Source organism: Schistocerca piceifrons, chromosome 3 (assembly GCF_021461385.2).
Source record: "Schistocerca piceifrons isolate TAMUIC-IGC-003096 chromosome 3, iqSchPice1.1, whole genome shotgun sequence".
Taxonomy (NCBI): Eukaryota; Metazoa; Arthropoda; class Insecta; order Orthoptera; family Acrididae; genus Schistocerca; species Schistocerca piceifrons.
In genome coordinates, this window is record NC_060140.1 from 217,309,272 (window position 1) to 217,335,821 (window position 26,550).

Here is a 26,550-nt window from a genome sequence, read left to right on the forward strand (position 1 = left end):
CTATTCTTTTAGAAACAGATCCTCCATGTGAAAGGGATAAATATTTAGTTTTAGCTTCTTCCTCTTTCTGCAATGTGATCTCATTACTAGCATTGTGACTGAGTAATTTTGCAGCAAATATTTTATCAATCATTTGTGGAAGGAAGCCATAATTTAGTGTTACATGTCTAAGGATTGCTAGTTCTTTGTTAATTCTGTTTTGTTCTGGTGGAAGACTGTTAGTCTGTGACTCACATAATGGAACAGGATGGCAGTAGTTATTGTGGATGACATTGTCAGTGCAATCGGGCTTATGATAGATGCCAAATCTATGAGTGTCATTGTCATTCTTTAGAGTCAAATCCAAAAAGTTAATAGCATGTTGTTTTTTTGATTCTGTGGTGGAATTAAGTATTAGTGTGCATACTATTGAATTGTGCTAAAATGATGTCAGTGTCACTGAGTGATCCTTTAAATAGCACTGGCGTGTCATTCACACATCTTCTATAGTATTCAATTTTATTAGCTGTGGTGAGGAATTTCTTAAAGAACTGACTTTCAAAATGGTTAATAAAAATGTCAGCAAGTGTATTGACTATACAATTATCTTGGAAATGTCCTCAGGTTATAAAAAAGATTTCATCATTGAACTTGAAATAGTTATAAGAGAGTGTTAGATGTATTAAAGTAATGATTTCATTAATTTTTTGTACACTGACTTTCTTGTGTTGGAGAAGATTCTGTTCAATGATTTCAATAGTCTCTTGAATCAGAATGTTATTAAATATTATAGCTATGTCCAAGGAAGCAAATTTATGATTAGCAGGAATGGAGATGTATTTAATTTTGGCTCTTAGTTCATTTAATTTTTAACAGTATAATTTTCTTCCAAAACATAATATTCTTTAAACAGAGTATCTAATTTTTTGCTGAATTTATAGACAGGGTTGTCTACATAATTAACAACTTGGCAAATTCGGATACCGCTTTTATGGACCTTTGGTTGAGCATGTAAGGTAGGGGTGTGCGGGTTCATAACCAAGATTCATTTTTTTTTTTTTTTTTTCATAAAAAAATAAAATCACACTTATTTACTTCTTTTGTAAGAAAGGCATTAAATTTAACTTTACAATACCATTGGCAGAAAAGAAATTGTGCATTTTAGGAGTGTAATTGTCTCAAATTATAGTTACCAAACTATTCCTTTTATATGCCTTGAGGGTGATAGCATTGTTCTCAATTAATTTCTTGTTAATTTCAAAAACTCTCTGGTTCTGGTTTTCCTTGTTTGCAAGGTTGTTATTTTCTATGTCTTGGTTTATCTGAGCAGTAATAATCTTTGTGACTTTAACTGTGATTCTATTCTAAGAACAGTAACTGGTAACTGGGCCATATCTAAGGCAATTTTAGTGTTAGGCAATTATATTCTTAACGATGCTATTGTTCATGATCCAGTTACCATGCCTACTACATGAAATTTAATACCGGTATGAACTGAGCTTTTTTTTTTTAAATGAAACATTAATTTTGAATTGAAAAGTAAAAGCATTTTATTCAAAGTACTGACCATTGCTTTCTATACATTTTGACCACCTTTCTGGCAATTTGTGGACACCACGCCAATAGAAATGTTCGTCTTTTGAAGCAAACCAATGAGATCCAATTTTCGACTTCTTCGTAGGAGTAAAAGTGTTCCTCAGCCAATGCATGTCCCATTGGTGAAAATAAATGGTAGTCAGAAGGGGCCAGGTCTAGTGAATACGGCAGCGGGTGGGGTAGCAGCTCCCAGCCAAGTGTTTTGATTGTATCCTGAACCAGTTTTGCTTCGTGTGCAGGTGCATTGTCGTGTAAAAAAATTACTTTGCCATGTCTTCTGTCCCATTCTGGTCTTTTATCAATCAATGCATACTTCAGATTGATCATTTGTTGTCTGTAGCGATTAGTATTCACAGTTTCACCGGGTCTTAGAAGCTCATGATACACCACACCTTTCTTATCCCACCAAACACAGAGCATTGTCTTCTTGCCGAATCAATCTGGTTTTGCAGTCGATATTGATGGTTGCCCTGGATTAACCCCTGATTTTTCCCATTTAGGATTCTTAAAATAAATCCATTTTTCATCGCCAGTAACAGTTCGATGCAAAATTAATTTTCTTTCATGTCATTGAAGCAAAATTTAACAAATGGTTTTTCGGTTTTCCATCTGTCTTTCATTCAATTCATGTGGCATCCATTTTCCACACTTTTGGATCTTTCCCATAGCTTTCAAACGGTCAGAAATTGTTTGTTGTGCAACATTTAGCATTGCTGCCATTTGCTTCTGACTCAAAGTATCATCTTCATCCAATATTGTTTGCAATTCGGCGTCTTCGAAATTTTTTAGTGGTCTTCCACATTCTTCATTTCTTACATCAAAGTCATTATTTCTCAACCGTTGAAACCATCTTTTGCATGTTGCTTCTGATAGAGCATGATAACCATATGCCTCGACAAGCATTTGATGTGACTCTGTAGCACTTTTTTTCAGATGAAAACAAAAATTAATGCTTCCCGCAAAGCATCACTTTCTGGTACAAAATTTGACATTGTTAACGTGATGAAAACATATGATGTTGTTTGTTCCTTGACTTGATGCATACTAAATATCTTTGACAGATGTCATGCCAACCAAACAAAAAAAAATTAAGGCTCGTTCACAACAAATGTTCCTTATCGACACATTTGTATCTTAACGCTCATTTTATATCGGTACACTTGGTATATGGCATATAGAACAGCTGATAAATTTATAACATTTCGTGCAAATGCTCTTACACAGCATAGCACAGCTTTTTATTATTCAGTGGGTTAGAACATTCCACATAAGTAGTTTAAAACCCACCATTGTTTGTCAATTTCATAATTACGTGTATTATATTTGACAACTTACTGTTTTCAGGATATTTGAAAATAACAACATGTCAAAATTGCAATCACAATAAATAATGTTTTAACACCCCAAAAATTTCATTTAAAAATTTTTGTATAGGCTGTGGACCCAGTTATCAGCAAACTTCTAAATTTACAAGTAACTATAGCCACAGTGTAAACATACATATTATCTATCTTTTTATCTAGAAATTTTATAGATATAATTATGATTTCATGGTAAAATTAGCATATAATTGAAAGAGTGAGTAATAAAGTTTCCTGTAATTCAAAAGTGGTGTGTAATAATACGAAGTTTGATTGCAATAGAGAAAACTGTATAAAAATCCAACTCAAAATGACATACTGTCTTAATTAGTAGAATAACATTTGGAGATTTTATCTTTATTTCGTGGAATTCTGTCAGATAGATTTACCATTATTGTGGTTAAAAGAGACCCAGTGGACCTGTTACAGACTGTAATACTGTGCAGGTCTAGCATGACAGTGAAGTTGCAACATATAAATAGATCTATTAAATGTTGAACCAATGTTTGTATAATTTGCTATGCGACAGCTGTTTTGCACAAATACAAGTACATATATTTCATGTTATAAATATCTCTCACTTGGCATGGAAAAACAAAAGAGAAAAACCATTGTAGTAGACTTCATTGTAGTGAATGTCTAAATTTAAATAGTGGGCTTCTTACTAAATTTTGCTCTGGTCAGTTGAAGCAGGTCAGTGACGGGGATGGAAAAAGGTACTTTCGCTAATGTGTTCCATGCTTCATGCTCTAACTCTCTTCATGTTTGGAAAATAAACGCTGCATCAGTGGCAGTAGAGGTTCAGCTTTGGGACTTGGTTAGATTGCAGTTTAAGACAGGAAGAAGAACCCAGTCTTTGAGCAGATTGCTGTCAACTACAAAATTTTTGTGGACTTTATATAGCCAACAGTCTCTAGTATTGTAAATGGTTTTGTTTTCTGTAGAGATGATTTGGACATTCATGGCCAGAGATGAAAAACTGAATTTTAGTGTATTACGATACTTAAACATCACGAGTCAGGATGACTTTGTGGTCAATGAAAACAAGTTTTCATAGGTGTTAGGACACTGCACTATATGAGCACTAGTGTGGGTGAACTTGTATGATATTATACATTAAGTTCTTCCTCTAGACTACAACAGAAGCTTTAAACTGTGTTGGAGAACCTATGCTTGCTGGGTATTTTAGAATCAGTTTATATTAAGAGAACTTGATATAATCTGATAAATCTACTTTTCAAGGAAAAGCGAATGGGTATAATTACTAACATTTATTTGTCCAGCATTATTTGCAACTATACAGTTAATGAATACATAACATATTTAGTGAAGCTAGCCATGCTGTGTTCTGTGTGGTTGTGGGCAATTATTTGTAAAGTAGATCCCATGAAGAAATAAAATGTGCATGTGTTTTTGTGGTCACCTGGTGAAATTCTTTTTATTTGACATCACATCAGTGACTTGTGCAGCATTAATGATGGCATGATGATGAAGCAACACACACACCCAATCCAGGGCAGAGAAAATCCCTGACTCAGACAGGAATTGAACCTGAGGCCCTGTGAGTGACGGCCAACAACGTGAATCACAAGACCATGAGCTGCTAACTAGTAGATTCCATGAACCAAGTACGCTAATTTTCAGACTGCAGAGTTCTACAGGTAGGAAGGGGGATACAATGTCAATGATGAGTCATTGCTATTCAAGTGAGGATCACACATTGTAGTGTAGCCGCATATAGGCTAAACTTACAACTTGTGTAAGAAATGTGATTTATTGTGTTCCCTTCAACATGTTCTACTACTCTGTCTATCCACTGTTGCAAATGTGTCTTCTGTTGTTCATATCAGTACTGTAGCTCATCAGTTGTCACTATGTACAAACCCCTGTGATGAATCTACCTGTTCCACAGACCAAGATTGTGTTCCTTCAATGCAGTTTTCACTTTTGAAAACAGAAGTGACACTGACTAAGATCTAGTAAATACAGAGGATGCTGGAGCATAGAAATGTGCTTGTCTGCTAAAAACTGCTTGACACATAGGGTACTGTGAGCAGGAGTGTAGTTCTGCTGCAAATCCATAGTATTTCTGATCATTGATTTGATCTTTAGGCATCCAACCAGCCACAACAATTACTCTTGATAATGGAAAAAGAGATCCGCATTGCCTTCAGTTTTGTCTTGCACATTCATGTTTTTTCTTTCTTGGTGAACTGAGGATCTTCCAATACATTGACACCTGAGTCTTGTTTGAAGATCCATGTTTGATACCTGTTATGACATATGTGAGCAAGTCTAGTTCTCCTGATTGTGTTTTTGTTCCCGAGTAAGGTTTTTCAGGACCATTCTTGCACAAAATTTTGTATGTTAAATTCATAATGTAAAATTTTTGTTACTGCCACTTTATTAATGTTTTCCATAGTGGAGATCATCTGCACTGATGACCATGCTCTTTAATGCTTATCCTACACACACACACACACACACACACACACACACACACACAAATATGGTGATCATCCAGTTGCTCAGACAACAGTCATTCCTCACAGTTTTATTCATTTGTAATATTTCTTTTAGAGGTTGACTGGGATGTTTGTAATCTTCAATCTCTTCCCAAACTGCAGAGAACTGTTAGTGTCATTACAAAAACTTGTGCCTGTGATATAGAATTAATACCAAAAATCTTCTTTAACGTTTGAAAAGATTATGTTGTCTTTTTTATTTTACAAGGAATTTGAAGTGTATGTTCCTCAACTTTTATGTCAACGATAATTGTGGCATTATTATACAGCAGTGCCTCTCCAACCAATGTTCAAAACAATTTAAAGCAGGCAGAAAGACTAAATGATGATTGGTAGTGCTAGAAGTACCCAGGTGTACTGCATTCTAATATCAACCTTGTCCCATGTGACTAAGCAATTAGAGGATCACAGTCTCATTACATACTTACCACATTTCATTTTTAACACCAGAATTTCAGTTGTCAGCAACATAATCCCTGACCAAACATTTTCTAAAGTGTTTAATATATTGTTACATAATTTAATGCATTATTGCAAAATATATTTCAGGTGACCTGACAATTAGTGTGAATGTCTTATACAACTATTTAGAAGCAAATTCTAAAGTTCCATGGGAAGATCTGCGTTATCTGTTTGGTGAGATTATGTATGGTGGACACATAACTGATGACTGGGATCGCCGACTCTGCATTTCCTACTTAGAAGAATTAATGCAACCTGGACTTGTGAGTATTCACTCTATCAAATCAAAATGAAGGAATAACTTTAACTATAATGCATAATATCATATGTAATATGAATCACTAGTTCTAACATTTTATAGCTATTTCAACAGTTTCTTTCTGTTTATTGTGAGTAGACCTTCTCCATAATAAACAGCATTTTCTATCAAACCTGTGCACGATGTTATTTCGCCTTGGCCACTACATTTTGTATTTTCTGTTCTGATACACAGATCTAGTTATTTTTAACTTTTTTTATTGAGTTATCATGTAATCTTCTGCTTTCAAGATGTCATATTTTCAAATTTTCTAACAATGTGTGTGTGTGTGTGTGTGTGTGTGTGTGTGTGTGTGTATGTGTGTGTGAGTGTGAGTGTGGGCGCGCACATGTGAGTTATGTACATGCTCATACATTCAGTGTTTCTCTAGGATTCTAACATTACTATCCAAGTATTTAAATAAAACAGTATTTTTTTTATTTTTGCAAAAAATAAGATGTACTTTACAGGTGATTTAGTTGAAACATTAAAATAATATGCATTACCATGATTCAGTATTCAATCAGGTAATGTTAGAAAAAGATAATGTGAATGCCAATCAGCTTCCAATTTACTCTTCACAGATATAACAAAAATATTCTCAAATTTTTCCAATTCTTGACCTTTCCAATCTTCAAGATCATTTTGTAACAACTTACCTGAACCATGACTTTAACAGCTGAATTAGATCTTCAACACACACTCACAAACTGTTTGTTGTGGCTGCAGCCACTGTTGGATATATAAAGAAGTAACAATAGCAGATTACTAGTGTATAATCAAAACAGTTACTTTTTATAATGAAAAATTGTGTTTTTACAAATATTCAAGTGTGAATTACTCTTTACAAAAGAATGAAAATGTTTGATGTAAACCAAATTTTTACAAGTTTTGTAACATAGGTCTATACAACTATTACTATAAAGATAACCAAATTTCAGACATTATGCTTAATTATTTTCATTACTATAATTAATAGAGTTATAGGCACATTATTTCTGCACCTAATTATTTTATTAATCAATTTAAAGTGCATTTTTACAATGTTAATAACCAAGTCAACATTACCTTGTGTTTATTCTAGATCTTTCTATTCATTAATTTTACATGAAAACAACTCCACCACAAAAATCTTACTAATACTCATCCAAATTTGACAAGCTTAATACTCATCCAAATTTGACGAGCTTGCTTCAAGCAATCAAAAACTTATAAGTACACTATTACAAATGATTGAAATTTTGTAATTTTTCACAATGATGCATTACATTTATCATCATTAGGCACACAATTCATAATTCTTTGATACAATATTAATAAGTGTGAAATATAGTCACATAATAATAATATAAATAACATGATACAGTATCAGATTTTTTTAAATTGGATGTATTCTGTAGTAAAACAATTGAGTCTCAGTCACTTACATTACAGGGTAAACCCCACAAAAAAAAAACAGAGTGTATGTGTGTATATTGGGGATCTCCTCCCAAACCCCTGGATTTTATTTCAACCAAATTCGGCACAGAAACAGCAGACCTCAAGACTGTCATCACTGTGGGATTTATCACCTCCTAGCTCCAACAGGTGCAGATATAAGGGCAAACAAATATTTTTCCAGCCTCTGGCATATAGGTTGCCCAGCATGACAGGCATGTTTTGTGGGAATAGAATTGCAATGCCAGTCAACCTCATTTGCAGGATAGCCAATATGTCAGAGGGAAGAAATTGTTTTGTGGACCCCAGCTTGTATGCTACCCTGTGCTATAGGTGTGTTGTGTTGGTGCAGTAATGATCTTGTTCGTTGACCTGCTTTCTATGATGTTCTGTATGTCAGAGGCAAATAAATGATTTTCAAGCCCCTGAAGTCTAACCTGTCCTGCATGACAGGCATGTTGTGGGAGTAGTATCACCTGTTTTCTTGAACTTATTGTTGGGGCTGTACTTGCCAATGAACATTGCTGGGGACGGGTTGAGATGGATAGAGGAGGAAATGGACAAAGAGGAAAGAGGAGGGGGAGATGCATGAGGCAAGTGGAAGGTATAGAAGGGTAGTAGGCAGGTGGGAAAGTAAGAGGAGGATGTGAAGATTGAAAGAGAGAAGGGGAGGAGGATATGATCAGAGAGACTGGGGTGGAAGAAATGGACAAAGAAAGGGAGAGGAGGAGATGAAGAGACAGAGAGAGTGGGAGAAGGAGACAGACAGATAGAGGTGGGAGAGGATGTGGTGGAGAGACAGAGGTAGAGGTAGAGAGAGGTGGACACATAGGGGGAGGAGAGGTGTGTTCAATATATGTGTCAAAAGCATACATATACAGGGTGTCTACGACCCAGGACAACCGGGAGATCCGGGAAAAACCTGGGAATTTTTTCATCCGGGAGAAAACCGGGAAAAACCCGGGAATTTTTTTGAAATCCAGGAATTTTTTCATTGTGTTTGTTCTCAGTTAAATTTTTGTTACTTTGACTGGTAAGAACCAATACTCTAACAAAGGATATTACTGTATCCTGCTACTGCAGAATAATACTGCAGCCATAAAACATGAACGAGAGAAAAAACTAAAATAAAACTTAAATTGCAAAGGAAATGCGCCATATACAGCAACACAGTGCACAGAACACAGTGCTCATACAAGCGTCTGCCAACAGCAAAATGTGTCAAAGGCTTTAGTAAGACTGCAATGCTTTGTAACAACAAATTGCCTCCGATGAGCATGACGTCACAACTGTTAACATTAGATTTGTTTTAGCAGTTATGAGTGGGATAATGCGCATGCGCAGTTGAGTAGTACCTTCTTCCACTTCTGGCTACAGAAAAAAAAAAAAAAAAGAAGCAGCTAGGTGCTACCGGGAAAAAGTTTACTGGCATGCCCAAGCTGCCAGATTGCGCAGCTGCCCTGGATCTAGGAGTGTGGGGGAGGGGGCAAATTCATATAAAACTTGTTTCACAAAGCGCCTAGCATCCACCGCACGTTGGTCTATCGATTATTCGTATGACTTTGAAACGTGTCCCTGTCGGTTTGTGAACATTGTTGAACACATTCTGAGTTGATTTCTGAATGAATCATAAGTTGATTTGTGAATGCGTGCATCGTGTACGTGATGTCTCTGTCAGTGGAATCCTCGTCACATCTAGAAATAAACTTTCCTGCAGACAAAGGGGGCTATACGTGCTGAGCAGAGTATAGCCGAACGAAAGAAAGCCAACCACTGTCTGACTATTTGGTTGATAGGGTTTGCGAATGATGAGCGTTGTTACGATTACCAGCCAAATCCATAGATTCACACTACCAGAGTGCGAATAAACGACTAACAGAGATAACAGGTAAGAAAGATTACGTATTATCTTCTCAATGTATCCAAGAAAATGAAAATTTGACAGAAAATTTTTGGCCAGATCGCAATACTAGCAAGGGCCAGTTCTACAGTCTCCGGCTAGCAGCCTCTTTAAGGTCTATTCTGGAAGTAGCGCGGAAAACGCGTTGTACAAACACGTAACAATGCCTAACCGGAGAATAATCGCAGGCTAACTAAACTGGTGATTCTGGCAGAGTTAGTGAAGTTAACTAGCGAATAAGATTTGACATTGGCAGGAATAGATACGGAATTAGTGATGACAACATTGTTTGTTAGAACGAGGAAGGAGAAGAAACGGGGACATCACACAAATTATGGAAGAATAAGACGATTTCAAATTTCTATAAAAATTTCCCATTACTACTTATCGATCTCAAGCTTGAGAAACTGGAGCGTATGAATGAAGTGTAAAACTATTTCCTAACATAAAGATTTTTACTTGTAGTAGGCCTAATAGGCATTTGATATTGGTACTTTGTGAATTATAATCTGCCGTGTTATAAAAACAACCATTTCTGCCAAAACGGTCTCGTTTATTTGGCGTGTGTTACAATTGCTGCAGTATTCTAAAGCCCTATTCTGTTTTATCTCGCAGACAGTGACAAAATACAAGTAATCAGGTCGAGAAACCACACCAGTCTTGGGCCTATTCGTAATTACAGCTTTTTCAGTATTAGACAACGACATTTCGATTTTTCATGTAGCAAAACGTTTGACAAACTTTGATGAGGTAATAGATCCTTTTGCAGAAAGGAAAGCACACCATGTAAACCTGTAACAAGATTAGGTAGAAAAAAAATCTAGGAGCTAAGGATTGAAGAAATGTGTACTGTCTTGCTTGTCTCTTCTCCTTACTGGCTTTATGTATCCTATACTTAATTTTATGTCACACAAAGCAGCAAGTTGTTAGCTAATAGGGAATAAAGAGTGCAAATTTTCTGAAGAGTTTTTATTCTAAAAAAAAAAGAAAAGAAAGAAGGGCAGGATGTCAAACTGGCAGACTGGAAGCAGGAGAGGCACCATAGGACATTTTAATTTCCACTGTCCTGAATATAGTTTGATGGAATCCAGTACAAAATATACACGTTTCAATTCCACAGAGCGAAATACAGTGACGTGCGATAGAAGAATGTTGTGTGAAGAGGTGTGGCGCTGCACTTTGGCACACTTAAGGTCAGATAACATGTCTTACAATTCCTCGGACACGTATGTTTTATGTATCAGAGTCTTCAGAAAGACGTGCGCTACGAAATGAACGTATTTTTCAAAATTCTATTTTTTTAAATTTTCGACGTCCTATCTCAAACGCTCGAGGGACGCCACTATCTTCTATTGCCCCGGTTCGGAAATATCGTAGATACGGGTCTGATGCGCAGAGCAGCCTGAGTTATAATAGGGAAGTGGGTTGTCTCCATGTGACCCGTGTTTACATTTAGTGATTTTGCTGTTTCCTCTTCGTCTACTGCACTCATGTCAAATGAAAACAAAATTGATTTCTTTGGCCGGGAGCTGTCATGTGAATTAAAATACATTCACATAATTACGGATCGCCAAAATACGTTATTAGTTTCAGATTTTATTTTATTTCCACCTTTCTGACAGTCAAGCATTAATTGCCATGCAGAACAATGAAGTTATTTTTATCGGTTTGCTGAAGAAATTTTCTTTCACTAATCTTTTCCGCTGAGGCAGTCAATATTTTTGAAACAAAGGGTTTAATTTCAAACTATTGGCTAGTTTCAACTGTTCAGAGCATTTCAAGTGTACGTTTTCATCTCCTAGAATGTATGGCATTATGCCATAACAAAGAACCAGACATGAGATAACAAAGTACTGGTACCCAAGGAAATTTACATCCTGAAACAACATTGAAAAGCTTAATATAAGGTCGATGCCTACTTCACTGGGAATCTGGGACTCATTTAAAAATCAGCTCTTTGATGACGAGCTACTTAGAAGAATTTATAGCCCAGAAGATCACACTTTTATGTCGTTATTAAAAAATTTACTGGTACATTTGTGTGATATATCTTAAAATGTAATACGTGCATAAAAGCCCAATATTATATGTGAAAGCTTAGCTTCTCTTGCAGCGTATGGGCCTTAGAGATCAATATTATATGTGAAAGCTTTGTTTTTCTTGTAGCAACATTATATATATTAATTGAAACCATTAACTTTTCCTGTTCATGTGTTTGCTCTACTTAACAGTGATGTTGCTATTGGCTGACTACACCACGTGTCCGAAGCTCTGAATATATGCTGTCATCGGCTGGCAAGATCACGTGACATGAACTATGACTGGCTTACAAATTCGCATCGCAATTTCGATTTCAATGCTTCGGAAAGTAACATGTGGTGCTTGGTGGAATTCGAATTTATACTTTCGCAATACGAAAATATGCAGCGTACATGTTACTGCACATCAAACATCTTTCCAAAAGGTGTTTCATTTTCTAAAGTGCCGGGAAATTCTATGCGCATGTATAAAACAATATCCATTCAAAGGATTGATAAGTTATACAGTTCCGAGAGAAAATATACTGTCAATTAACAGGGAAAAACTATGTTTCCACCCGGGAGAAAGAGTATTTCTAACCGGGAAATCCAGGATAAATCCGGGAATTTTCTTTCCTTGTCCACGTATACACCCTGATATACGAAGCCACTGGGCAAAGGCTAGTGTGACTTGTGTGTGTGTGTGTGTGTGTGTGTGTGTGTGTGTGTGTGTGTGTGTGTTCACAGAAGGTCTCTTCTCTCTCTCTCTCTCTCTCTCTTTCTCTCTCTCTCTCTTTCACACACACAAACACACACACACACAGTGAACAGTAAGTATTTAATGATAGTGATGGCCACCAGGTGAGATAAGCCATGGGCACTGTCAAAGGCTGTCTTTCACAACTTTGCCAAAGACTCTCTTTCGCAGCTCTTCAGAATTTATTGGTTTGGTCTGGGAAACATCACACCACAATTTCAACTTAGAGTTGGGCACAGAAATTTGTTCAAAATTTGTCCCTTAGATGAGTCACTTAACAGTTGTCATAACTGCAGGTCTGTGGCCGTTCCACAGTGGGTTTTTTATTGTTTGTCTCTGCCACCCCAGAAATATGAGAAAAGTAGTAAGCCACTAAATTTTTTGTGCCTTTTATGTGGCGGATGACTGTTGTCAACTGGCTTATGAACGCAGCATACATCAAAAATGTCTAAGTGAACATTTGTCACTAACATTCTCAAATGCAGGGGTAATGAGTTTTTGATCTGATTAATAGTCGAGCTTCTATTTGAGGTCAGAAGTACCTGACTTTCTTGTATATTTCCATCAATTCACTATCATATGTACTCCACCTCTATTGGGATGGTTGTAAATTTTTAGAGAAAATCTTTGGTGGTCACCAGTGCTGATGTGAATGTTGGTTGTGCGTTACACTGATTGCCAAATGACTCACATCAATGGCTGAAGCAAGGTGTGCATGAGGAAATGGGTGAGTGAGTAACACCACCTGGCTTAAGTTCACTTGGGGGTCATGGAATGCCTTCTCCATTTTGGGTGTCCATTTAACAGATCAGCATCCTGTGGCATCATGGTCTGCAAGTGCACCCACGAGCTCTGTCTGTACAGCTGCCGTTATGGGAAGGTGATGTCGGTAAAAATTTTTCATTCCCAGGAAGCATCTCAATTGCTGATAATTTGCTTGTTTCAAGAGAGATTGTAACATTGTAACTTTACCTGTTAATGGGCAAATGTCATTGACCAAAACAGTGTGGCCCAGGAAGGTAACTTTACTCTTCCACTCCTTGGTCAAACAGCTACCAGCATATATTGCACAGATGTTGTTCACCCACTCGAGCACAATGCAAGAACACCAAAATTTAATACAAGTATGTGATACAAAAGTTCTTTATTACCTGCTTAATGAAACGTTGCTGAGTCTGGGCAGTATTTTTTAGAACAAAAGGCATGAATAAAAATTCAAATAAACCAAATGGTGTGATCACCTCAGTCTTTGACATGTCACTGGTAGCGACTGGTATCTGATTGTATGCTTTTTCACAGTTAAGGGTTCTAATTTTCACAGTCAAGGATTCTAAAAACTATTGTGCTGGACAGCATACACATGAGGTCCTGTATGTTGGGCACCAGACACCTGTCCTGGATTGTTACTGTGTGTAATGTCCAGTAATCACCACATGGCCTGCACGAACCATCTATCTTGTGAACAAGGTGTAGGGGCAAAGATCATGAGCTGTCCAACTGGCAAATAACTCCAGACTGTAACATTTCCTCAAAAATCGCCTTCATCTCTATCATCTGTTCTGGTGTGATTCTATGTGTGAGTAGTGAGACTGGCCATCCTGGTCCAGTACAGATGTAGTAATTGATGCAGTTGCAGTGAACTTGTATTTGCAACTCATTTGCTTGCTTACTTCATGGTCTGCATGTTGCAGTTGTGCTGTGTGTCTTTGAGGGGCTTAGGCTGTCTGTTATTTGTAGCACACTCTAAGCTTGATTGTCTCTAGCTCCTGCTATATTACTTCTGTCCGCTAAACTTAGCAACTATGTTCCCTGCCCTAATGCAAAATGTGCTAGAAAGTTGGCACCTAATATAGGTTTGGTGACACCAGTGACTACAAAAGACCACATGAACTGATAGAAGAAACCAACGTTGATGGTGCACACTTTGTATCCATAAGTGTTGATCATGGAACTATTAACTGCCTTCAGTTGTGGTGTAATGTCTGTCTTGTTGTGTGGTGTGTGGCTAACAGACAGCATGCTGATGGGTGAGCCAGTGTCCACAAGGAACACTGGGCAGGTATGCCACTTTGCCACATGCAGTCTTTTCAGCATAGTAGAATATGTGTACAGCGGTAGCTTCTGACGATAGCATGCAGACACCATACTGTCATTGTGGACTCTCTGAGCATCTCAATAAATGCACAGTGACATACATTTTGCAGTGTACTGTCCAAAACATTTATGATACCAGCATACCTCATGAGAGCCTTTCTGCTGTCATTGTGGTTAACATACTAGTGGCATCAACTTGAACTGGCCCTGGTTTTGACAATTGGCACCTTGTCATTGTTTCTGCATGTGCAGCTGCATTGCCATCGCTTCCACTGTGGCTGCATTGCCATCACTTCCTTTGTGGCTCTTAAATCTTGAATTTTGTCAGAAACAGTCGATGGGCATTGTTGTGTGATGGCCGCACAGTCCACAGTTGTAACCTCAGGTGGTTTTGGCCAGCAGTAATCGATTCTGTCAGGCAGGTCTGTTGATGTTATTGCAATTGCTGTGGGTGGCTCGAGTGTTACATAGACTCCCTCTGTGGCCTGCAGTAATTTGTTGGATTGTCTATCATTGTATGCTGCCAACATTTTTTGTACTTGTGTCGGTAGTTGTTGCAACCAAACATGAGGCAACAAATTGTCAGGAACTCCAGAGCTGTCTACTAAGTTTCGCAGATGTTGCCAGAATTCTGATGGTGTCTTGTCACCGGATTTCTCCTGATAAAGTACATGGCTCACTCTGAGGTCATAATCCAGTCCCATCTGTATTATGGGAGCCTAGCTTATGGTTCAGCATCCCCTTCTGCGTTGCGGGTGCTGGACCCAATCCTTCACAGCGGGATGCGCCTTGCCACCAGTGCTTTCCGGACCAGCTCTGTGAACAGCTTATTTGTGGATGCAGGTGTCCCTCCACTGCAGTCACGGCGCCAACGTTTACTGGCCGCTTATGCTGCCCATGTTTTTAGCTTGCCCCGGCATCCTAATTATCGTCTCCTGTTCCCGCAGTTGGTCGTCCGTCTCTCAGAACGTTGGCCCCGGTCGGGTTGTATGATCGCCGTCTGCGTCAGAGAGCTTCTCTCCGGGCTTGGGGTTTTCCATCTCCCACCTCCTTTCCGGGCCCCTCCACGCGTACACCCCCATGGTGTGTGCCCCGCCCTTGCCTTCGGCTCGAATTGGCACAGGGCCCGAAGGACTCAGTCCCTCCGGAGGCCTTCCGCCGCCGCTTTTATTCCATCCTCACCACGTATCAGGGTTCTGGCGTTGTTTACACTGACGGTTCGTGTCGACTATGCTCTAACTCTAGGGGACCATTCCGAACAATGTTCATTGTCGGCTGGCTGCAGCGTTTACACTGTTGAGCTGGTCGCCATCTTTCGTGCCCTAGAGCTCAGGTGAGTCCTTCGTTATCTGTAGCGACTCCCTGAGCAGTTTACAAGCTATCGATCAGTGCTTCCCTCGCTCTTGTCCGGTGATGGCTGTCCAGGAGTCCCTGCATATTCTTGCCCATTGCGACCGATTTGTGGTCTTTATGTGGGCCCCAGGCCATGTTGGGATACCCGGCAATGAATATGTTGACCGCCTGGCGAAAGAGGCCACCAGTGACACATCTCTGGAGATCGGCCTCCTGGCGACTGATTTGCGGGCAATCTTACGCCACAAAATTTTCGAACTATGGGACACTGAATGGCGCAACCTGCCCATGCCAAACAAACTCCATCCTATCAAGGAGACGACGACTGTGTGGCGGTCCTCCGTGCAGGTCTCTCACAAGGAGTCTGTCGTCCTCTGCCAGCTATGCATAGGGCACACCCGGCTGATGCACGGCCTCTTATTGCGCCGTGAGGACCCCCCTCTGTGTCGCTCTGTGGCTCCGTTTTGTCTGTGGTCCACATTTTGTTGGAGTGTTGCCTTTTAGCTGTGCTCAGGCAGACGTTAGCACTGCCTGATATGCTCCATGCCCTTTTAACAGCTGACTCTGCCATCGCGGACTTAGCTTTGCGTTTTATTCGGGCAGGAGGCTTTTATCACATGATTTAAGTGTTTGTCTATATTTTGTGTCGAGTCTGGCCTTTGGCCTACGGTTTTAGTCTGAATTTTGAATGTGTTCTCGGTGATTGGCTTTTCCTTTTTTGTCTCTATGCTCGGCCAACCACTGTCACACTCTGTGTGATTGTAATTCTTTTCGTCTGTTCTTTGTCTGAGTTTATTTTGACCTGTGTCATCTGTTGTCTCCATTATCCGTTTTTTTACTCTGTGTATGTGTTTTTAAGTTTTTGGAACAAGGGACCGATGACCGTTGCAGTCTGGTCCCTTTAATCCCACAAACCAACCAATCACTCTGAGGTCAATGAACTTCGTATAGTGAGAGATCAGCTATTCTTTCAGCTTATTGTAAGCTCTGTCTGGTGGCAGGTGCACTAAAATGCTAGACACCTTTGTTGCAGTTTCTTGGTCAACATTGCTTATCACCAGTGTAAACTGTCGTGGTCATTATCTACCTTTTGCTGCTGGAATGTGTTCTCCATTACCTGAACTACGTTTGCAGTGATGGTGGTGTAAATGGAGGGCTTTTAATTGCAACCATAATGGGGGTGAGCCACTGAAACATCTTGTTGCTCTGAACTGTGATTGTGGTTCCACTATAGAATTCTGGTCACCACACAGGATCATTTATTTGAGCTGGCAGATACTGTAAGTCTATTTTAATATTGTCTGTCACCTGGGAAAAAGTATCCACTGTGTTACAATGTGTGGGTGTTGCAGAGTTAATGCCATTTTTGTTGTCCTGTATGGAACTCATACCCAAATGTATTGGAAATGCTAGCTCTGAAATCTCTATGTCCTTCTGAAGTTTGTTAATTTTGTCAGTGATCTCGTGGAATAACTTGTCACCATTGCACGTTTTCACCCGTGTGTATTTAGCTGCTTGCAGCCTACGCCGTTTGCTGAAAGATACAGAAGTTTTTAGATGGTGTCGCCAATTATTTGGCTTCATAATTTATCTACATAAATAATTGCAAGTAATTCTGGAACATACATAAGTTACTTTTATATCTGAAAGCAGAATATACAGTGATGTTTTATAAAAACAGACTTAAAGCATCAGAACTTCTATAATGTGGCAAAGATAACAACTCAAAATATGTCAGAGAGTTCATGTATACCACCTAGTGTATTACTCTTACAATGTACAAGTACACAAAAACAGATCACTGTCATATTTATATGTTCTCTGATGTATTTTATGATATGACCTATATAATTTAGGAATAAGAGTTATAGAATTACAAATATGCGTCGTCTATTCAAACACAGGAACACATTGTATACCGTTCTAAAAAATATGTGTGGTTGTGACATCATTGTAACCAATGTTTCATTTCAAATCCTATGAATTCATAATCGTGCATCCTCAGTGAACCTTTTAGTGACTGGTAGTACTTACCACTACAGTATCACAGATTATTATAATTTTACATCCAAAGTATACTCATATTCTAATGTGCTACTTGTCCCTTTGTAACTAATCAGCATAACAACAAGATCTAACATAAATGCAGTAAAACGGTTATAAGATACAGAAATGTTCATGTGGCAGAAGTGTGAAAGAGGACTGCTAGTCCCAAGTTTCAAAATAACTTATTTTTCCTGAGAATAAAGTATCTGTTGAGTAACATTTAACTATAGATTCAGGCATGCGTTACATGAAAACTTTTGACAACAAGATTTGATAGTAGTGTACTGAAGATTTACATGAATGACAATATTAATTTCAACTGAAGGCAAAAAAATTAGGTATTTTTATAGCTTTAATAGCCATAGTCACGAGAATCATATATACTGTATTTTTTCATATTAAAAATTCAAGGCATCCATAAAACTGTCAGTCTTCGGTGCAGTACAGCATATATTAACTACACATTTTATAAAGTTGTTACCTTTGTTGTGTGTTAAAAGTTAGTTGCTACCTTTGTTGTATGTTAAAAGTTAGATTTATTGTATTTGACTCATGTCGTAGATAAATAATTCTTTCAGGTTGATGGTGAGCTGATGCTGGCACCAGGATTCCCAGCTCCTCCCAATACAGACTATCAAGGTTATCATGCATATATTGGTAAGTATCTGTATGCTACCATACATCAGTTGTGTAAATGTCATCTAGATTATCTTATAATAATGAATCTGCAGTTGTTATTTTCTATTCAGGTATTTCGAAATTATGATACTATGTTTTTCATTATTACCATCATAAAAGATGGGGAAAAATATCGCATTTCAGTATATTTATTTTTACCACTTTGAGAGTTGGCTTAGTGGTTTAGTGTATTGCTGCATGTAAATGCATCCTTTCAGGAATACGAAAGAAATTGGAAATAAATAAGCAGCTAACTAAACTCCATGAGGCATCTAGTGTCTGTATGATGTTGACTGATAATTGTGTCATATCCAAGGGGACTAGATGCCATAAGATGCAGACTGATCAGTGTATTTTGCCTATGCTGTTATTTTACCACAAGTGTGGAGAGTCATGTGGCTAATACACCACTCCTCTGGTTGATATAGTCACTATTTCCAGATAAGAGTTCCTTCCTCCAGTTTAAGTAGATTGTCAGATGTTCTCATGAGGCTGAGTGCACCTTGTTCCTATCCTTCTGCAAAGGAAAGTTTGTTGGCGGTGCCACAAATTGAATCTAGGTCTTCCAAAATGCAATTAGGCATGATAACTGTTCAGTTGCAGTATCTGGCCATCACCAATGATTCTCATTAGCATATAAATCCTCCCTGGTATGTTTAATTCTTTGTGTTCTGACTCTCTCATGTGTCTTCCATATCTGCTTGTAACAGGATTCTGAATGGCCAGTTATTTACTTGTGCTATGTTACTGTTACTCTGATCAATCTCTGCTTTTGGTAATTTCATAGATATTAGGCCCTTTTATCCCTCTTGTCTTCTGAATGTTTTGTGACAATTTTAATCAGGCAAATACAAAAGTATGGTTATATTATTTTTTTCTTATCTGCTTTGTGATATTAAATCATCACACTGAATCCCCAGAACAATTTTCACTCATTGATAAGGTCACTTTGAATAATCATATGTGCATATTCAGATGAAAAGTCATCTTCTGGAAAATACTAAACTGAGAAAGAGAACTTTATCTAGTTATTGAAATTTTTTCTTCAGTTATAGATAATGTAATGTAAATTATTTTTCTCTTCTTCAGATGAAGCAATGCCCCCAGAGTCCCCATACTTGTATGGTTTGCATCCGAATGCTGAAATTGGTTTTCTGACAACAACATCTGAGAATTTGTTCCGTACAGTATTTGAGATGCAGCCAAGGGATGCTGGGGCATCTGGTGGTGCTACAGTTACCAGGGAAGATAAGGTATTTTCCTAAGACAAATGTCCAAATTTAATATGTTTAAATTGAGTGAAAATATTAAGAGATATTATCAAAATAGTAGATGAATTAATAGAGGGAAACATTCCACATAGGAAAAATATATCTATAAACAAAGATGATGTGACTTACCAAACGAAAGCGCTGGCACGTCGATAGACACACAAACAAACACAAACATACACACAAAATTCAAGCTTTTGCAACAAACTGTTGCCTCATCAGGAAAGAGGGAAGGAGAGGGAAAGACGAAAGGAAGTGGGTTTTAAGGGAGAGGGTAAGGAGTCATTCCAATCCCGGGAGCGGAAAGACTTACCTTAGGGGGAAAAAAGGACGGGTATACACTCGCACACACACACATATCCATCCACACATATACAGACACAAGCAGACATATTTAAAGACAAAGAGTTTGGGCAGAGATGTCAGTCGAGGCGGAAGTGCAGAGGTAAAGATGATGTTGAATGACAGGTGAGGTGTGAGTGGCGGCAACTTGAAATTAGCAGAGATTGAGGCCTGCTGGGTAACGGGAAGAGAGGATATATTGAGGAGCAAGTTCCCATCTCCGGAGTTCGGATAGGTTGGTGTTGGTGGGAAGTATCCAGATAACCCGGACGGTGTAACACTGTGCCAAGATGTGCTGGCCGTGCACCAAGGCATGTTTAGCCACAGGGTGATCCTCATTACCAACAAACACTGTCTGCCGGTGTCCATTCATGCGAATGGACAGTTTGTTGCTGGTCATTCCCACATAGAATGCATCACAGTGTAGGCAGGTCAGTTGGTAAATCACGTGGGTGCTTTCACACGTGGCTCTGCCTTTGATCGTGTACACCTTCCAGGTTACAGGACTGGAGTAGGTGGTGGTAGGAGGGTGCATGGGACAGGTTTTACACCGGGGGCGGTTACAAGGATAGGAGCCAGAGGGTAGGGAAGGTGGTTTGGGGATTTCATAGGGATGAACTAACAGGTTACGAAGGTTAGGTGGACGGCGGAAAGACACTCTTGGTGGAGTGGGGAGGATTTCATGAAGGATGGATCTCATTTCAGGGCAGGATTTGAGGAGGTCGTATCCCTGCTGGAGAGCCACATTCAGAGTCTGGTCCAGTCCCGGAAAGTATCCTGTCACAAGTGGGGCACTTTTGCGGTTCTTCTGTGGGGGATTCTGGGTTTGAGGGGCTGAGGAAGTGGCTCTGGTTATTTGCTTCTGTACCAGGTCGGAAGGGTAGTTGCGGGATGCGAAAGCTGTTGTCAGGTTGTTGGTGTAATGGTTCAGGGATTCCGGACTGGAGCAGATTTGTTTGCCATGAAGACCTAGGCTGTAGGGAAGGGACCGCTTGATGTGGAATGGATGGCAGCTGTCATAATGGAGGTACTGTTGCTTGTTGGTGGGTTTGATGTGGACGGACGTGTGAAGCTGGCCATTGGACAGGTGGAGGTCAACATCAAGGAAAGTGGCATGGGATTTAGAGTAGGACCAGGTGAATCTGATGGAACCAAAGGAGTTGAGGTTGGATGAAAATCTGGAGTTCTTCTTCACTGTGAGTCCAGATCATGAAGATGTCGTCAATAAATCTGTACCAAACTTTGGGTTGGCAGGCTTGGGTAACCAAGAAGGCTTCCTCTAAGTGACTCATGAATAGGTTGGCGTACGAGTGGGCCATCCTGGTACCCATGGCTGTTCCCTTTAATTGTTGGTATGTCTGGCCTTCAAAAGTGAAGAAGTTTTGGGTCAGGATGAAGCTGGCTAAGGTAATGAGGAAAGAGGTTTTAGGTAGGGTGGCAGGTGATCGGCGTGAAAGGAAGTGCTCCATCGCAGTGAGGCCCTGGGTGTGTGGGATATTTGTGTATAAGGAAGTGGCATCAATGGTTACAAGGATGGTTTCCAGGGGTAACGGATTGGGTAAGGATTCCAGGCGTTCGAGACCTTGAAGCTCCGCCTGGACATCAGGAATGGGATTACCTTGGCAAACTTTGTATGTGGTGTTGTCTGAAAGGTGACGCAGTCCCTCAGCCACATACTCCCGACGATCAAATAGTAGATGATTAGATAGTAGTAATGTTATTAGATGTAATATATATTAATGGATTGTTTAAGAATGTTTGAACCATTGGAAATAAAGGTTTTTGATTTATTTCCATTTGGGGAATATACAATTTGGATCTTTGTTCTAAGCATATGTTTTATTCTTCCTCTATTCATATACCTTGGTGTTTCCTGAATTAAGCTCAAATCTTTTGCTTCAATAGTAGAAAAGGTTGTAAGCATCTAGATAATAATTGTATACTGTGCTTGATTTGGAAAAAGCTACAGGTTGAATATCATAACAGATTTTATTTGTAAGAGAAACTGTGACTGTTGCTAAAATAATCATGGAGTTTTTTCTCCACTTACCTAGGCCTAGTTAGTGAAAGGGAAATGAGCATTTCATTTCTTATGACCAATTAATAGGATGTGTTTGGAGCCATAATAAAAAATTATGGTACATGCACATATTTAATTACATATAATTACTGCTGTCAGCTTGAACATAATCAGCACAACCTTTTCTAGTGTGTCTTTTACCTCTCCCACTATTTTCCTAGTTATACCTGGTAGACTTCTACATAGCACAATTCTCACTTGCTCCATTTGTTCATTATATTTTGCAGACCAGTAAAATCTTTTGCATGAAAATATCCCTGCAACCAAAACAGCTTCATCATAAATAAGACCACATTCTACACATGAAATTACAATTCCCTAAACTGTAACACATTTCCTGAAAGGAGAGAAACAGTGATTTATACACTGAAGCACCAAAGAAACTGGTATAAGCATACATATTCAGATACAGAGATACGTAAACAGGCAGAATACGGCACTGCAGTTGGCAATGCCTAAAGACAACAAGTGTCTGGTGCAGTTGTTGGATCGGTACTACTGCTACAATGGCGGCAGGTTATCAAGATTTAAGTGAGTTTGAGCATGGTGTTATAGTCGGTGCCCGAGTGATGGGACACAGCATCTCTGAGGTAGTGATGAAGTGGGAATTTTCCTGCACGACCATTTCATGAATGTACTGTGAATATCAGGAATCAGGTAAAACATCAAATCTTCAACATCACTGTGGCCAAAAAAAGATTCTGCAGGAACGGGACCAACAACGAACGAAGAGAATTGTTCAGTATGACAGAAGTGTTACCCTTCCGCAAATTGCTGCATATTTCAATGCTGGGCCATCAACAAATGTCAGTGTGTGAACCATTCAACAAAACATCCTTGATATGGGCTTTTGGAGCCGAATATTCACTCGTGTACCCTTGATGACTGCATGACACAAAGCTTTAGGCCCCACATGGGCCTGTCAACACCAACATTGGACTGTTAATGACTGGAAACATGTTGCTGGTCAGATGAGACTTGTTTCAAATTGTATTGAGTTGATGGAAACGTATGGGTATGGAGACAACCTCATGAATCCATAAGCCCTGCGCCAGCCAGGGTGGCCGAGCGGTTCTAGGCGCTACAGTCTGGAACCATGCGACTGCTACGGGCATGGATGTGTGTGACGTCCATAGGTTAGTTAGGTTTAAGTAGTTCTCTAAGTTCTATGGGACTGGTGTCCTTAGAAGTTAGTCCCTTAGTGCTCAGAGCCATTAGCCCTGCATGTCCGCAGGGAACTGTTCAAGATGCTGGAGGCTCAGTAATTGTGTGGGGAAGTGCATTTGAAGTAATATGAGACCCCTCATATGTCTAGATATGACTCTGACAGGTGACACATACGTAAGCATCCTGTCTGATCACCTGCATCCATTCATGTCCATTGTGCATTGCAACGGATTTGGACAATTCCAGCAGGACAATGTGACACCCCACACATCCAGAATTGGTATAGAGTGGCTCCAGGAACACTCTTCTGAGTTTAAAAACTTCCACTGGCCACCAAACTCCCTAGATATGAACATTATTGAGCATATTTGGGATGCCTTGCAACGTGCTGTTCAGGAGAGGTCTCCACCCTCTTGTACTCTTATGGATTTATGGATAGCCTTGCAGAATTCATGGTGTCAGTTCCTTCCAGCATTACTTCAGACATTAGTTTAGTGCATGCCACGTCATGTTTTGGCAGTTTTGCATGCTCACTGGGGCCCTACACAATATTAGGCGGGTGTACCCATTTCTTTGTCTCTTCACCGTATTTTGAAACAACATCTGCATCTATTGAGAGAAATGCCAGTGAGAACTGAAGTATTTCATTGCTGCAGCAAAAAAGAATGCATATAACTTAATATTTTTTCTCCACATGCTGGAGAAAAATGTGGTATGCCTCAAGTGGTAATGGAAATGATGCACTATTGCCTTTCCTTTTACACAGTTTTCCCAGTGGTAACCTTAGACTAAGGTTTAAGAGTTTTGGGGACTCTGAGTCAGCTGCCTGGAACACACAACACAACAGAAAGAAACTTAACAGTCACCCTCAGTCAAACTAGGGACTATGAAGGACTAGCATTAAGTAGAAGATACTTTAATAATTGGACAATTAGTTAACAAAACGAAAAAACTTTGCTCTAGATGCATACCTATGATAGTATGTGGGCTAAAATTCAAGAAGAGAGAGGGGAATGAAAGAACAAGCCTTATGAATGTAAAAAGAATTAACTTTACTGTGAAATAAATAACCAAAACAGAGGCAGTCTGTTTAAATGTGCATATCTCTCCATATCTCGTTCCAGTATGTTTAAAAGTGCACATCTCTCCATATCTTCCTTTCCAGTGCTTTATATGCAGCCAAAGCCGGATCAGGACTAATATGGGACTTCTGCAGTTTTGAGGAGAACCAACTGTACCTGTATATTGGCTGTTATTACAATGAGGTTGCCAATGCCAAAAATATTTTAAAAGCTACTGCCAGAACCCCCCCCCCCTCCCATATACTCCTTCTGTCTGCATCTACTGTACTGCATACAATCAAATGCGACAACATTTTTAATAGTGTTTGCACATCATGTAACTGAGGCAGGATATGGGAACCAGCCCAATATTTACCTTTTGGGGTGTGGAAAACTGCCTAAAAACCACATCCAAACTGGCCAGGACTCTGTTCCCCATTGTCAGTCTGTGTGGTGAACTTGATATGGGGGTGGAATGCCTCCCCATGCCCTGGAGGGGAGCACTTTAACATGCTCAGCTATCTGGGTGGGTGCACACTCTGCATATCTGTGTAATCAAATTCTGCTGCTGAGTAAAATTAAATACCATGTTGCTTGACATGCTTTGATCCTCCTTATCATGCTGTCCACATGGTGGTGATGTTGCAGCTCACACAGATCACAGTCTTCAGTGACATTCATCATGTCATCATCCAGTGTTTGAGGAGGTTCCTGTGATGATGCACAGTAGGTTTCAGCTTATCCCAAGTATGCTCAGTTGGATTCAGGCAAACAGTTACCCCAGGCTATTTTTTTAGTTGGCCCCTGCTTTCTAGAGGAAGGTGACCAAGAGGTGAGCATGGTGTACTTGTGCATTGTCATCTTTAAAGCTGAAGCCAAATAACTATTGATAGTGATGAGAGGTATTTGACATCCATACAGGAGTTTGTGGCACAACTTGACAAGAAGAAGGGACCGGTTGGTAGGACATGTTGTGAGGCATCAAGGGATCACAAATTTAGTATTGGAGGGCAGCGTGGAGGGTAAAAATCGTAGAGGGAGACCAAGAGATGAATACACCAAGCAGATTCAGAAGGATGTAGGTTGCAGTAAGTACTGGGAGATGAAGAAACTTGCACAGGATCGAGTAGCATGGAGAGCTGAATCAAACCAGTCTCAGGACTGAAGACAACAACAACAACAACATGATACTGCCACACCTCCCTGCTGATCACATGAAACTGGATGCCTAGGAGGTGCATTAATGTGCAGCCACCTCCACACTCTCTGTGATGATCATCAGGCATCAGACGCATCTTGCACTTGTCAGTGAAGATGACTTGATGCCACTAATTTTGTTGCATTCTCTTTTGGGTACCTACATGCCATAATTTGTAGGTAGCATTCAATAGTTGGTACTGTTTGCCATGTGCTACCACTAAAAGGGAGACCAGCAATGTCTTGTGCCTTCTGATTGTGTTTGAATGCTGAAATGACACTGCTGTGTTGTACGTTAATTCTATGGACAACTTCCCATGATGTCAACCCTTCTTCCCACGAATTGATACTGTGTGCACAGTCTAGGACTGAAATGATTCTTCAAAGCATGTTGATGGACTGAACAGTGTATGGAAGCTGCACTGTTCTGTTTACACCTGGAGACACTGCACATTCTGCTGAACTGTACTGAGAAGGCAGGGTTACTTTTATCTCTGTTACACAGATGTGTATAACTATGGCCAAAAATGCACATTATGAGAAAGGTACAAAGTATTTTATATGAAACTCACTGAAATACTGGATATTTTGACTGTTGACAAAAAAAGGAAATCCCATAAAATCTTTCAGAGATCTGTTGGAAGGAATGGACATCATATTTAAAAGGGAATATGGTCTGAGGGTAAACAGAGAAAAGAAGAAACTGGTGAAGAGCAGTAGAAAAAGGAATTATGACTTGCTCAACACCAAAATTGAGAATATCATAACAGCAGAAGTCAAAGAATTCTCCTATCTAGGAAACAAGATTACACAGGATGAATGAAGCAACGAAAATATCAGAAATACACTGACAGAAAACAACGGGAACACTGAAAAATAATTAATGTGAAGTAATGAAATTTTGGGAATATGTCTGGGTAACATATTT

The 26,550-nt window shown here is 39.4% G+C and overlaps 1 protein-coding gene across 1 annotated transcript in view; it reads left to right on the plus strand.

Annotated features, from left to right (window-relative positions):
- The window catches only part of LOC124787768 (dynein beta chain, ciliary-like), an 834,683-nt gene that overhangs the window by 767,941 nt on the left and 40,192 nt on the right, over positions 1-26,550 (plus strand). The window contains exons 75-77 of the mRNA XM_047254657.1: positions 6,011-6,186; positions 18,405-18,483; positions 19,594-19,757. Of these exons, the coding sequence (XP_047110613.1) occupies positions 6,011-6,186; positions 18,405-18,483; positions 19,594-19,757 (419 nt within the window). The remainder of the gene's footprint in view (positions 1-6,010; positions 6,187-18,404; positions 18,484-19,593; positions 19,758-26,550) is intronic.